The sequence below is a fragment of the Acipenser ruthenus genome, chromosome 5 (assembly GCF_902713425.1).
Source record: "Acipenser ruthenus chromosome 5, fAciRut3.2 maternal haplotype, whole genome shotgun sequence".
NCBI lineage: Eukaryota > Metazoa > Chordata > Actinopteri > Acipenseriformes > Acipenseridae > Acipenser > Acipenser ruthenus.
In genome coordinates this window covers 46,864,029-46,878,853 of record NC_081193.1, presented here as the reverse complement: position 1 = coordinate 46,878,853, position 14,825 = coordinate 46,864,029, and the positions used below count along the sequence as shown (strand labels likewise).

The window sequence follows — 14,825 nt, the reverse complement described above, 5'->3', positions numbered from 1 at the left end:
CTTTGCTGGGGATTCCAGAGGGAGTGTTGCATTGGCTCTAGTACTCCCGTGGATTAGGGAGGCAAAACTGGCAGGGATTGTTTCTCTTCAACGCGTTACAGCTGACCCTACTGGCCAGGAGCCTGGTAAGCTCTGGTGGACACCTGCAGGGCTGGCCTTTGTCCTCCAGAGGCCTGCAGCTCGTTGACATCCACTATCAAGTTCCTGGGTGTAAAAGAGTAAATTGGCTTGGTCGTGGGATTGGAGGATGCCCACTGAAGCTTCATGTGTGGGGAATTGCTGCGTTGAGGAAACATTATAAATAGGTGAGGGGGGGAGGGGGACAGGCTGATTTATTTGTAAATTGTAAAGAACTGTTTTTTTTTTAAATTCTAGTTCCTTGTAAAACCTTTTTTGTGTAGGTTAAGTATTTTGCAAATTGAAACAGGTGACATGACATGAAAATAGATATTGCATGAGGGAGAAAAAAAAAAGTTTTTAAAAAACTATTAAGTGAAGGAACCCTTTAGTTAAAAACTGTTTTTAGTCAGTCTTACTGTAAATGTAGCTCTCCTTTTTTGGACAATCATTAAAAAAAAAATAGGGACTCTGTGGTAGGGCTGAGTCCCTGCACATGAGAAATGATTGTTTCATATCTCGTATGATGACCTCCACACACCAAATGAACTCCCAGTCCACAGCGGATGTATTGTTTCAGTAAAATGTGTACTGAATACCTACTGTACAAGATATTGTAAGAGAAGTGCTATGGTAGAATAAGTATGAAACATATACACCAACACTAATCATTTTTATTTTGAAAACTGAGAGCCGATCCCCCCCCTCCCTTCAGCTCGTGTTATCCAGAGACAGAACTTTAATTTCTTCATTCGCCATCTTGACAGCAAAGCGTTGTATAGTGTAAGCTATTGCTATTATTTTTATTGGTATTAGTATTAAAGTAGTAAAATGTGACTGACTGATAACCTGCTTGGAACGTTAAATAATGCTTTGTTTTGCCTAAGTCCGGTGCAGTTGTTTTAATTGCCCGCAATAAGGTGCTGCTGCAATGCAAGCTTACTGTATGTATTGCAAGCAGCATCAATACACATTAAAATTTAAATGATAAAAACATGACTACTGTTCTATATAAAAAAAATTTAAACTACATGTAAATGTTTTATTCCACTTATATGGATTAGCTGTAAGATCATCAGATTTTCAATCAAATATAAACTAGTAGCTATGGTCACCAGTAAATTACGCAAATTAGTACAGTCGAAGGTTCCAACCTTTGTTCTAATGTGTTACGAACCTTCGAAGTCCTTTTCCGTGTGTCACACACTACATGTTGAACAAGATAGCTTCCTTGATTTTGACACCTTCACCAAAAGTAAGCTTACCATACGTTACCATATGGCTGTTTTTAGATGTCTTTTTTTCCTATAATCATATTTTGATTTTTTTACAGATATTTTATTGACCTTCTATAGTGAATGCAATGGTTTTTGTCTTTCTGTTTGTTCTTTCCAGAACCACTGTCTTTTTATACTTCCACTTATTGTACCCAGTGTGTATTCTTTTCAAAGGGTCATTGCTCGAGAAATCTTTATCAATATATACAATATATACATTCTGCCCTGGATAGTGCTACAAAAATGCATGTTATAAATATCCACCGAATGCAGTTTTTAAACAACAGAATAGGCTGCACAAGGGAGTTACATTTCTGTATCATTAACAATAAAACTGCATTTTTCATTCTCTTTAAATACATTCAAAAGCTACTATAAGCAGTCGCAGTCTAATGAAGGGTCCCCGTTTTGTTCAGTATAAAAGCACGCTCTTCATTAGCTGGTAAGGAGGTTGAGAGTTATGGCTGCTGTATAGACTGGCTAGCACTTAATGAAGTCTTAAGGTCTGCATGATTGTGTGTTCTATTATTGATCACTAGCCTTTGTTTATTAGTGATAAGCAGAAGCTATGCTTCAATCTGCCAGTGAATGGGGACATTCATTTTTAAATATAAAAAAGGAAACTAGTGTTCTTTATGCTGAATGATTGCTGAACATAAAAATGTACGCAGATACCTGGAAATAGAGGGTAATATATATATATATATATATATTTTTTTTTTAATATATATTCGTTCATTTTTTATGAATTTGAATTTTGGTTGAACATCCCTTAACTTAATTTGAATGTAAAGTTAATTCCACAAAGTTATTTATGTTCAAATTAGTTCCAATTACTGCTTACTTGTTTATTACAACTCAAGCGACAGATATATGGTGTGATTTTCCAGGTGATATAATATGGTAAGTGTACAAATGGGGTTTCATCGCCGTGGTCACTATAAATGGGTGGTGCAGGTTTGACTGCATATGCAGCATTTCATAAGCACTGGACTGGAACCTGTTTTACATAAATTAAATATAGACTCAGTCCATAGCTGCCTAATAGTGACACCATCTGGCAGAGGCTGGATTAGCAGTTTGAGGTTTACCCATAGCAACTGCCAGTACAGCTGAAGCTCCTGGTTCAGAAACTATACATTTTCTTAAAGGTTTACCTGCAATTATTGCATTTCCTATTTATCGCCTTCAACCCTGTTTGTAAATCATCTTTGAAATGTGAATCTTGGCTTGTGGAAATCAATTCTTTTGATTTTGCACTCATAATTCATTGTATAACACTCTCATTTCTCTCCATTACCACACTCTACACTCCCACTGCTATTTGTGAGAATTAAAAGAAAGGTTTGGGTAGATAAGCAAAGTGAAAAGATACATAGATACAACGACAGTGTAGCAAATGTTGAAAACCTCCCAATATCATTAAAGGAAGGCAATGAGCACATCCAATATCACATTGAGATTAAGGTGCCTACATACATTATACTTATCAAATAACAGATTACTTTTTTATTGCAGAGTTATATTGCTTAGACTACAGAAATCCATTGACAAATAAAAATGGTTAATTCCTATCTTGTTGCCAGATCTGCTCCTTTAACTTCTGAATTAAAGGCCTTGTACTCTTCTGTTGTCCTTTACTGGTCATAACTCTCCCACTGAGGAATGTTCCTAATTTGCTTTTGAGGAGCAGTCTGACTGCTTCACTTCCTGTTTCTGAGTTAAATACTGCAGATTGTGATTTGTGTTTGCTGTCTTTTCTGTGCAGAAGCCTGTAGTAGCAAAGGAAGATGTTTTCATGAATAAGTAACACTGGCACATCACTGACTGCTCTGTTTTTCTTACCCCTAACAGGATCTACCCCATTAAAGACGTTCCCGTAGAGACGGAGCCCCTCACAAACTGGCTTTACCAGCGGTTTGTAGAGAAGGAAGAACTTCTTGCCCATTTTTATGAAACAGGTCTGTACCCTAACTTTTTCTGGTCCTTTTTTGCATCATTTGTGATGCTGCAAGAACATCACAAATCCCGAATTATGGGAAGCCCTTAATGCCAATTTGTTATGAGTCAGCCGTTTATGCAGAAAACCCTCAGTTTTGCTCACAGTGGACACCCTGCTGTTAGCAACAGCAGCCAACACCAAGTAACTGAACAAGACAAGCAATACTGAAATGGAAACAATGGACCCTATTTAGAAACTTTAACTTTGTAAAAATAAGTCAAGAGTTAAGGTTTTGTCTTTGTCTGTACTGAACTCCAAGACAGTCACCCTGAAAAGGCCAGAATTAGATTTTTGTTCAGTGCATAACCCAAGGCAGACTTCCTGTAGGATAAACAATTCACTGCATGGTAATGTGGGGGATACGTGGGGGCAGTTAACCCCTTAAGTTTCAGAATTTTTTAGAAACTTTGTTTGTGCTTGTTGAAATAATGAGGGTTACATCAGTGGGCTGTGTTTTCTATAACTAGAACTGAATTAATTAATTAACTAATTTATTTTTATATAACGCATCAGTTTAGGTGGCAAGCAAAACAGAATATCTGTAGTCAGAAATTAAAGGCAATAGTAACCCGGTAGTGAATGTTCCATTTTAAAGCAGTGATGCAGAGCACTTCTGAATCGTGTTATTTTAAGAACACTGCAATCAGGTTTTACTGGAGAAATGACATTCTGTTACATAAAGTGCATTTTAAAATTGTTTTTAATGGCGAACCAACCCATGTGCCCATATCATGGGTATCCTAATGTTGGGTGACCCAATCAATTCTTAAAGGGTAAGAAGCAGGGTTCCGAAAAATTTAGCGTTACACGTCCCCACGTGTTGCTACAACTGTTTAAATAACGTACCTGTAATTTTTCTTTTCATTGTTAACATCCTGATAATGTTTTACACTTATAACTTTAAAGTCTGCTTCAAAGCTCTTGCAACGCAACATAATGCCTCTGTTCCATACCACGTCATGGATCGTTGTTGCTGTGTTACCTGTTTGACAATGTGGGCAATAATCATTACACTATCAGTATACTACAGTGGGCATTTTGAAAAGCGCTTTGAAACTGACTTTAAAGTTATAAGTGTAAAAAGTTGTCAGGATGTTAACAATGAAAAGAAAAATTACAGGTACATTTTTTTAACAGTTGTAGCAACACAGGGGATGTGTAACGCTATATTTTTTTGGAACCCTTACTCTAAGTCGTACACACTTATTGAATTGCTATGGCAGATAAATTATCTAAAAACATCTCAAAAACAGAAACTTGAGGTTTTCCATTTAATAAAGAGAAAGATATAACTAGACACCAAAATAACACTGTTATAGTATTCCAAAATTGTATTCCAAAATACAATGACAGCTTATCTGTTGTCCCCTTGGTTAATAACATTCATGAAAAAGCGAGTATTGACGTGTTTTGCCTTGAACACAACTGGAAGGGAAGTGAAGTGAACAATAAGGTGTGCTCATAACAAGTCTGTCTTTTGATGCAAGTTTATTTGGAGGAATTTTTATTTGGCAGTTTGTGTGGAATTTTTCTCTGATGGCTTACAAGAGAATTTGAGTCAGTGATGGCCTATCTTGAATTAGTACCTTAGTTATCTGGGGGTCTTTTTGGTAGACATTCCAAACTGTGAAGAAAGTACCTGTGATAAGCAAATGAGAGTGTAGCAATGGAGGAAGCTATTGTATTGGCCACTGTAATTGTATTCAGTACTTGTGGTTGATACATTAGATGTCACAGTCCAGGCTACCTGGCTAAAGGTTGGATCAGATGGGTTACCACACTCATTAGCTTTGAAATATATGTTTGTCTTTCTATGTTTCCATGTACCACCACCTGTGAACGTTTCTGTCTTCTCATATTGTAACCATTTGTATTTTGCTTGTTCTAGGTGCTTTCCCACCTCCCGAAGGCCAAAAAGAAGCAGTTTCCAAGGAGATGACCCTTGACCCTGTGTGGCTTGTTCTTATACAGTCATTTGCCTTTGCATCTGGCTACATGTGGTTCAACGTCCTCCAGTATTTTTATTATGTTTTTTTTTAAAACAAAAAAAAAAATAGAAAAAAATAAATAAATAAATGACAAAATAATATTTGGACCTCAACTGTTGAACTAGGACACAAGCATCATGTTGTTCAAGTGTGAATGCCAATTTACATTGGTGGAAGACATAGATGGATTAATGGACAATTTTTCACCTTCTTTTGAAATCTAATTAAACAAAAAAAACAACAACAACATCCAGTGAACAGGATTCAGAGATAATGTAGATGTAGTGACCTTATAGATGTACAAGGGTGATCCCTTGGTAAAATCCTTCCCCCCCCATCTCTCTCGCTTTCTCTCTCTCTGTCTCTCTCTCTCTCTCTCTCTGTCTTGTGAAGGCCCCTGAACCTCACTGAGCTGGAGGGTAAGAGCCTTCTTGGCAGAATGTTGCTCTTTCTCCTGTAGAAGACCTTTCCTTCAGATGGTTCTACGAGTACACTGTCTGTTGTCCTTTGAGACAACCATGAGGTTCACTCAGGGAGAAGCTCTCTGTCTTCTAAACCTTAATCTGTTGGGAGTTGGGAGAAAGCCACTGCAGGCGTGGTTTGGTTGTTGGGTTGAATGTACATTCACCTGTTATTGTCCCTTCTTGCTCTACAGATGTATGAGCCACCATCCCAGGACAATGGTGCACACAAGGTGGCACATGAGCTGCCTCCCGTCTCTGTGGTACCTGCAGTGTCAACTTGGGAATTCATTTTGGATGCTGCTTCACCTTGTTTACACTAGGCACCCAACTCGAGATGAACTCCAGTTTTGACTTAAATACACGTTTTTTTGGATTCATTTTAGAAGTTATGCTAGTCCAAATCAAAGGTGTGAATCTAAAGTGTGGTTACAGCAATGTTGCCTAAACAGTGGCAAGCATCCTGTTCTATCGGAAACTCCAGGTTTGTTGCATTGAGGTGTAAAAGTTTGTTGGCAACATACCGGCGGTATCTGAGTTGGAAGTGCAAGTGGAAACAAGGTGTCTCTGAAGAAAAGGCAGCAGCACACGAGCACCCAACATTCCGAGTTCAAATGCAACAGGGTCATGAATTCTGGCCTCATCACCTAGAGTTCCTGTCTGTGTCAGTGGCATAGTTCTGATATTTAAGCCATATGCTAAGTGTGCGAAAGAAATGTACAAAATGTTTTTAATTAACTACCAAAATGATGCGTTCAACCCTAATCACGAAATAACCAAGTTGTGCAGCGCTCTCAAATCAACAGCTGCAGGACCTATATATCGGTGTTACTACCTGGACAACATAACCCACCTGTGTGTGTGTGTGTGTGTGTGTTTGTGTGTTTCTTCTCTTTTCCTTTTTTTTTTTTTTGGCGAAGTGTTAAGTATATTCACAATTGAGTCAGTTTAGAGAGAGATATATATGTAATTAGTAAAAAATGTACAATTTCGATATTTGTGAAATTGTTGGTTTTATTTTAAATGTTGCCATTTAGTCATCCATGTGATTCTTATACATACACCTCTGCATAAGCAATCATACAGTGATTACAAACTGTCTCTTTCTCCTTGGTGATGTTGCAGCTTTTTTTAATATATTCAATACGAGTGTTTAACTACTTAACCCAAGCAGAACCCAGGATTCGGTGCCATTGTTTCGAGGGGGGCTTAAACGAACCCGAGCTGTGCTAAGGTTAATTGTGTATGACATACAATCATGGGTCCTGACTTGGGAATGCAAACCATATTACACTGGACTGCTTTGAAGTTGTAACAAATGCTTTTTTTTGTTTTGTTTTTATTGGTTCTGTAAGTATTTCAACTTCATTTGCTTGTGGGTTATGGAACTATGGACTTAGCGCTCGTACAACTTGAGGGAAGCCTGTAGGAAAGCTAGTTTGTTCTCTATGATCTACATTAATAGATATACAAGATGATTAAAAATATGCATGCCAAGGTAGCCAATCATTTTGAACCTTCACTTTTATAGTCTACCCTGAACCTTTCTATCTTGGTAGCTAAGAAAACATGCTTGGGAAAAGTAAACACAGTAGTACCAGCAAATATATATAGGAGACTAATAATTCACTAGTATTGCAGGGTAGTTTAGTAAATGCAACATTTTTAAATGATCTGGTTTACATAAGAATATGGAAAAGCACTTGAATTCATTCAGTTCACTTCACTTCATATTTCTGAATGGCATGGATAATTAATGTACATGCATCCAAGTGGTAAACTGGTGTTGTCTGAAATATCCTGTTTACATTTATGCCAAAGTCCTTTTAGAGGCAGTTGGCTTTCGACTGACCCTTAGACAGATCATATTGTAGGTAATGGTGAACAACAACAGAAAATGAATAAACTGGATCTCCAATATCTGTTTGTTTATTTGCATCGAGTAAAAGCTGACAGAAAAACTTGGGTAGTTAATAAGCACTATGTCAGTCTGCTTCCCCCTGTCTCCCTTTTTTAGTGCTTTGTAAATATTAAACTGTTTTCCAGTTAAAGATTTCAAATAAAGTGAGGATGTTGTTAATGCTTGTGGTCTAAATACAAGTTCTAGAGCTTCCCAGCCAATTTGGTAAAATAATCCTGTGGGACGTAGGTCGGACTGTTGAGGCTGGTATTATATTTGCAATCAGAAGCTTATGAAGGAGTCCAGGTTTTAAATTTATATAGTTGAAATATTAAGGCCAGTATATGCCTGTTTCATGCCACTCCCCTATCTTGGCAGAATGTGCTTTTGACATCATTGGCTGGAAGAGATGGGACTAGTTCCCCTACAGTAGTCATTGCCTTGACTGGGATGTTTGCAGATTTGATCTTGTGGTACTGGATTAGACGGGCAGCAACCCCCACACAGTCTGCATATTCAAACACATTCTAATTTGTTTAAATATTATTTGCAACAATGTCGCACAGAAGGCAGCAAGTGTAAGCTGTGAAAATGCTTTAAAAGTCACAGGATGATCAGTATTTGAAAGTCTGTAATAAAACGACATTAACATTAACGCAATCCTTTTTTTTTTTTTTTTTTTAAATAGCCGGTACAGGACAGATAACCTTGTTAGTAAAAAGTATTAACAATGACAAAAAAAAAAGGGGTCAGCGTGCTAGGTGTTTTAACGCAAACCTTTCTGGTACGCTAAACAATACGTGCATATGTAAAACACTGCAGGGACTAATGTGCTTGTAGCTCGCCTCTGCATGATACATAAATGAAATTCCTAGCGGTCTGTCTGTTAACATGAAATTCTTTACATTTCAGTGTAGGAAGTTAAATGGTTGCTACACCCTTTCCCCGTCTTTTAGTATGTATTGTGGAACTGTGTGTGTCCAGGTTTTTTTGTGAGGGCTCCTCATAGCAGGTAGCACAGACCGCTTTTTTCTCTCCTGGCCCTACTGCTGCAGCAAATCACAGAATGCCATGGCTTTGTGTAACAGGTGTTCTTTGAGAAGTTGTATCTGCAACTGTGGGGTGGAGACCACTGACTGTAAATCACAATGAGCTGGGTGGCTATTATTTCTTTCCCCTGAATTGAATTGTTGATGTACTATTCCAACTTACACTCAATGCATTCCAGTTAGTATAATACATCTTACCTGCAGAGTAATAGGGGCCCCAGGTCACTGGAGGCATTAACATAGCAAGGTTGACTTGCAAGCAAAAGGTGAGGTGGTGATGTGTTGAGCATTGATGATGGCTGTCCTTTTTCTATTGTATCATTTTCAATTTAGTAAAACTATGAAAACAGTAATTCTATGCTAATCCAGTACCTACAAATAAGTCAATGGGCACATATTATGCTTTAAAAAAATTAAGTAGGACATTTATGTAATTTTGGTACTTTTTACTGTTTTATAAGAAACTGTTAAATTGATTTACGTTAATGTATTAAAAACAGATACCACAGGTCTGTGTCTACCTTGTGTCACTTTCTTCAAGTATCTGCCTTTGTGGCTGAAGTTCCACAGTTTAGAATTCCCCTTTAACCCTGGATGGTTGTACTACCCACAATTTTTGTGGACATTACAAACGTGCCTATATCCCCTTTGAGAAAGATGTATTGGTTTCAACATTCATAAGACTGGATCAATATTTTCTGCACATCTTTGTGGTGACGAACAACCACCATAAAACAAAATATAATTGAACCAGAAAGAAAAAGTTAATAAAGCATGATTTCTGCACATTTGTTTATGGTAAGAGCTAAAAGTACCATAGGTACTACTGGATTAGCATACATAGTAGCCTCTAGGCAAAGTCATTCTTCTAATGGACCTCTCATCTAAAGAAGAGCTTTAAATCTAAATGTGTGATATTCACCTTTTTTTTGAGGGGGGTTGGGGGGAGTGTTCGGAATTATGGTTGAATGGTTTGGGTAAAAAATATATTTTCTTGGAATTACCTTCCTGAGAGCAAAAGTAGCACACTTTGATTTTTAACCATGGCTCGCTCCAGTCTAATTTGACAGTGTGTCCCACCTTGTATTTAATCTAATTTAATGCACATAAGAAATAATCCTTTGTAGTTTACTCCTCTGACAGTATGTAAGTGAAAAGGGAGTTCTGCATTGTTTTAGTTCTTTGATGTGTAGTTCAAGAATAAAAATGAATTCTATTTATATCCAGATTTCCCTGTTTCCTACCCTGCCAATTTTCATCCCAGGATAGGACACATTCATAACTGCTGTATTCTGAACACAGTTTGCACAGTGCAACTTGTCTTTCTTCTTATTTTTATTAAAACAGAGATTCCGAGCTATGTCTAATTTTATACTGTGCTTTTAGTTTTTTTGCCACATTGTTTACTGTACAAAAAAAGACAAAAAAAAACAACATTTAGATTAACCGTTTTCTTTCGTGTGTTTATTTGCATGTTGTTCTGTATGCTAGGATGATGTGTGATTGAATGTTACTGATTGAAAACTACAGATTGTGGTGACTATCTGATTGTGCAAAGGGCTGGTCAGAAATTACAGCCCCAGCCTGTTCCTTTAAATGTTGAGGCGTGTAATGAAACAGTGACCTGACATGCTCAAATACGTGGGTGTAGGCCAGCTGTGTTTTTAGGATTATTGCTGAATGGACTACAGTTCAATATTAACAGGATTTGATTGATTATGGTTAGAGCCAAACCCACAAAAGATGAAGAAGCATGATATTAAAAAATATTTTAAAAGATGCAAAGCAAACTAAAAATCAGCAGTGAGACAAAACCTTCAGGCTCCCAAAATATATACTATATGTGTGTGTGTGTGTATATATATATATATATATATATATATATATATAGAGATATATAGATATATTAACATTGAAGTAAGTAATGGGATGTAAAGATTCTGGGTAGGAGCAATAACTTAAAACTTCTACTGAGCAGTAGTTGAAGTTCCTACGCATTGTGACAAATTTAACAGAACAGACGCATGTATATACCTGCAGTTTGTGCAGATAACTACGACTACATTTAGTTCGGTTGGTTGCAAGTAAAACTAAGAAGTTGGTGAGCGCCACCTTTAGTGTGCTTATTTCAAAGCTTGGTAATTTATGTGGAGTGAATCACTGTTAATAAAGTTACAAAAAATAGATCCATACCTTCAAAATACCAAACAAAGTTCTTAAAAATAAATAAATAAATAAATAAATAAATGAAACAAACAACTTTATTTGCTACTCGGCTGGTAAGAGTCTGGTGGCGTGAAAAACCAGACTAGGAAACTATATGAAGGGAGGCAGATGAAAAAAATAGCAAAAACTTTTGTCTGCTAGAATTTTAAGTTTACAAGAACCACCATGTATAGATTTACTAGATGCTTCACCTTGGAACTACAATAGGGCCTGTTTGTCAAATTGAACTTGATGCATTAATATTATTATTGTTATTATTTATTTCTTATCCAGGGCGACTTGCAGTCGTAAAAAAATACATTTCAAGAATCAGTACCCCGCTTATTACATCCTACAGGACTTAGTGCAACATTCTTGTTTTGTCCATGTGTATTTCTGCTAACATACTCTATGGTAGGTTAATTAAAGGTAAAAACAACCTTGGTAGTAAATATTCAATTTTTGCACCACTAGTAAGCAAAATTCCCACCAGGACCTTTGTCCTTTCGCAGAACTATGCCACTTTAGCTGATTATAGGTTCTCATCTACATGAACAATATGAATTATTATTCTAAACCCTGGTGCTGGTGACAGCTGTTGGGAAGATATGGGACAGGAGCAGGTCCTTACACACCCCCACCCCCTGGTCTTTTTCTTTCATTGCCATTGTTCTGGGGTTTCATAGTGGGAGGGAGGGAGTCACTGGAGATAGTACCAAAATGGAAAAAGTACAGTTGTTTCTGTTGTTTTAAGACTCCTGCTGTTTCCCCCTGACATAAAGCATGGTTTCTGGGCCTTAGTTCAAATTAGACTCATAAGTACAATGCCATAGTCCCCTACCTTAATAAGGTTAGTAATAGTGTTTTCATACTTCATGGCATGAGCCTTAGAATGTCTAATGAACTGACAATATCCACATAATACAATATGTGGTTTGCCTGTTATCATGCTTCTACTAAAAATGAAATAACATAAAAAACGAAGACATGTCCATGGATAATTATAAACTGTAGTGTACCTTAAAGTTTTGTCAGTATAATGTAAATTCACAGTTAGAAACTAATTTACCATTTTCTGAGGAAATGTCAAATTGTTACTCGTTTTAGTCTGTTTTGAAAACTGGTCATGTATTATAGACCTATCCCCTGGGGAATCTGATTTAGATGCTAAATAAAATCCAGGTGTTGTGTGTTGCTATGTAGGCTTTAAAAGATAATCTGGAGGTTGCTAAGATCAGCAAGAGTGTATTCTCCCTAGTGTGCCCTACCCTGCGGAACTTCTCTTTTGTATCTCCTCCAGGGAGAATGACTTACCCTTAAACAAAGCCCTGCTGAATTCTGATGCATCTGTATTTTTCCCATCCAGAACAAAAAGAAAATTGTAAAATGGCTGAGTAACGTAACTGCAGTTTGACATTGTGAGTCACCTTAAAAAAAATGTCTCATTACAGGCTTATTGCTTCTTGAATATGGAAAATATCTTATATATACACACATACACACACACACACACACAAACACAGTACCAACACAAATTATGGACAAAACAAATGATTCACAGAATGACAAGAGGTGGAGATTGTATTGCCCTTTTTCTTTTTTTACTCTGGCCTCTTACATAGAAAATATCTTGGTATCCTTGAATAGATCATTGACTCCTCTGTTTTAATGAGCAAGCCATCTCACAAGTGTAATGGTACCCTGAAATGTTCTCCTACTCCTAGGAAAGCAGAACAACTGAGGATGGGGACTATATTTCCTCATGACGTCGGTTGGGCTACTTTCTCCCTAAATATCTTGGTATCTCTGAATAAATAATGATCTCCTCTTTAAAAATATGCAAAACATTTTAATGGATCGGTAGTTAATTCCTATCCCTGCCGAAAACATGTGAGCATGTGGCTGCTGCTGTAAAATGAGAGCTCAGGGCTCCATTAAGAGAGAGGACCAGGGAGCTGGAGCCAGAGAGGAAAGGGACAGTGTTTGCGAGCCACTTCTAAGCAATAAGTGTTTGGAAGGTTTTTGACTGGGAAACAGCTTAGCTATCCAGTATAGCTCAGACCTGCTACAGTTTAGTTAGTACTCCTGGAAGACGTTAGGTTTTTGGTTTTGCTTATTTTTGTTTTGGAGTTTAAAATAAACATACAGGCCTGCCCTGCTGAAAACCTACCTGTGCTTGTGTGAAGTACTGTTCCTTTTACACAAAAGACAAGTGAAGACGGTCCTGCAGGTGGCAAGCGCACCCTGGGTTTGTCACAGGATCATATTTAGGCTATCACAGCACTTGTGAGACAGATTGCCCCTTAAAACCTGAATAACAATTTGAATGAAGCATGCCAGGCTCTGCTTTTAAAGGTCATTGTGACTCACGAGCTGAATGTCTCCTACAAAAAACTGCCTTTTGAAATGCAGTTAATCTAAATGAGAGTGGATTAGCTCACACTACCACACCCTTAACCCCTTTGTGACCATGGAAAAAAAAGGTGATAAACAAAATGGGAAGGTGTCTGAAGAGTTACAACGCCTGCTTATCAAAAGATCTTTTCTAAACAATGTTGTTCCCTGAGGTGCATTCGTCTTTTCTCTGCTGCTGAATTGTGGCAGCTGAGGCTGACAGGATGTCGTTCTGCATTACCGCTGTAATAGCAAAGAGTGAAAGCCTGGAACCTCATTATTTAATCAAATAAGCACAAAAAAGGGAGAAATGCCTATTGAAGTAGCCCTGACATTAAGATAAATCAAACTTTTAAAAGAACACCTCCACAAGGAACTGTTCAAAAAAACAGGCACAGACATTAGCAGCTATGTTTTACATTTGTTCACAAAGGGCATTTTAAAATACATTTAATTATTGGTTAAATTTTCATAAAATCTGTACATTCTTTGAGTCTTGAAGCCTGTGCCATTAAAAAAAAAAAAAAGTCCCGCTTGGCAATAAATTTATGTTGATTGTCCAGAGTAGCATACCCCTTGAGGATCATCAGACAGCAAGTGTCATCCTGTTCACCTCTTTGTTCACAAGACACAGCCAAAAACTAGTATATGTATTGTGTAAGAAAGTGTACAGTTCCACACCGTGAATAAGAGCTTTTTAAATAGTCAAAACCCAACTCACTGTTGTGAACCACTAACAGTGCAGTTGTTTTAACCCAGACTTACATATTTTAAACCGGTACTGGTTTCCAGTGCACATAAAAAATAACTCGTCACCTCTTTAGACTTTAGATGTCCAGTAGTTATTCTGTGTCTATCAGACATCAATTAAAAAATGACAACATAGATTAATATAAAATTGAATCAAAAACCTGGACCACACATTAGTGGTCCCTGAAGACTGCCACTGTGAAGCACTCCATTGTCAACCCACTGAGCCACAAAGCACTGCTGCTGCTACCCTAAAGCATGCCCGGCTCTGCTTTTAAAGGTCATTGTGACTCACAAGCTGAATGTAAGTGGAAACAGAGATTGTTCAGCCTGCAGTTTCTTATGGCACTTTGCCGGGAGTTAGATAATGTGACGGCATGCAATAATGACAAATGACAAAGATGTGCCCTTTGTGACTCTCTCATAGTCCTACACAGTACGCTGCCATAGTCACCATCTTATTTCCAGCAGATGCCTGCAGCAGACACATCGCCCAAAGCACATTATGATGAGCAAGGTGCCTGGCTTGGAATCACTGGAGTGGCTTCCTGCAACATCTCCTTGGCTATAGTAAATGCTTGGACACATAGCCTATTGATTGCTGTGATTCCACAAAGAGAGGCTGTGGAGACTTTGAAGCTGCCTTTTAGTTGGGTCATGTGAATACAGTGATTATCTATCT

The 14,825-nt window shown here is 37.6% G+C and overlaps 1 protein-coding gene across 2 annotated transcripts in view; it reads left to right on the top strand.

Annotated features, from left to right (window-relative positions):
* LOC117403081 (acyl-CoA:lysophosphatidylglycerol acyltransferase 1-like) overlaps positions 1-9,303 on the top strand; it is a 66,676-nt gene extending 57,373 nt beyond the window's left edge. For both annotated transcript variants that reach the window (XM_059024286.1, XM_034004983.3), the window contains exons 7-8: positions 3,249-3,355; positions 5,285-9,303. In XM_059024286.1, coding sequence (XP_058880269.1) covers positions 3,249-3,355; positions 5,285-5,436 — 259 coding nt within the window. In that variant the 3' untranslated portion in view covers positions 5,437-9,303. The remainder of the gene's footprint in view (positions 1-3,248; positions 3,356-5,284) is intronic.
* Positions 9,304-14,825: the final 5,522 nt, after the last annotated feature.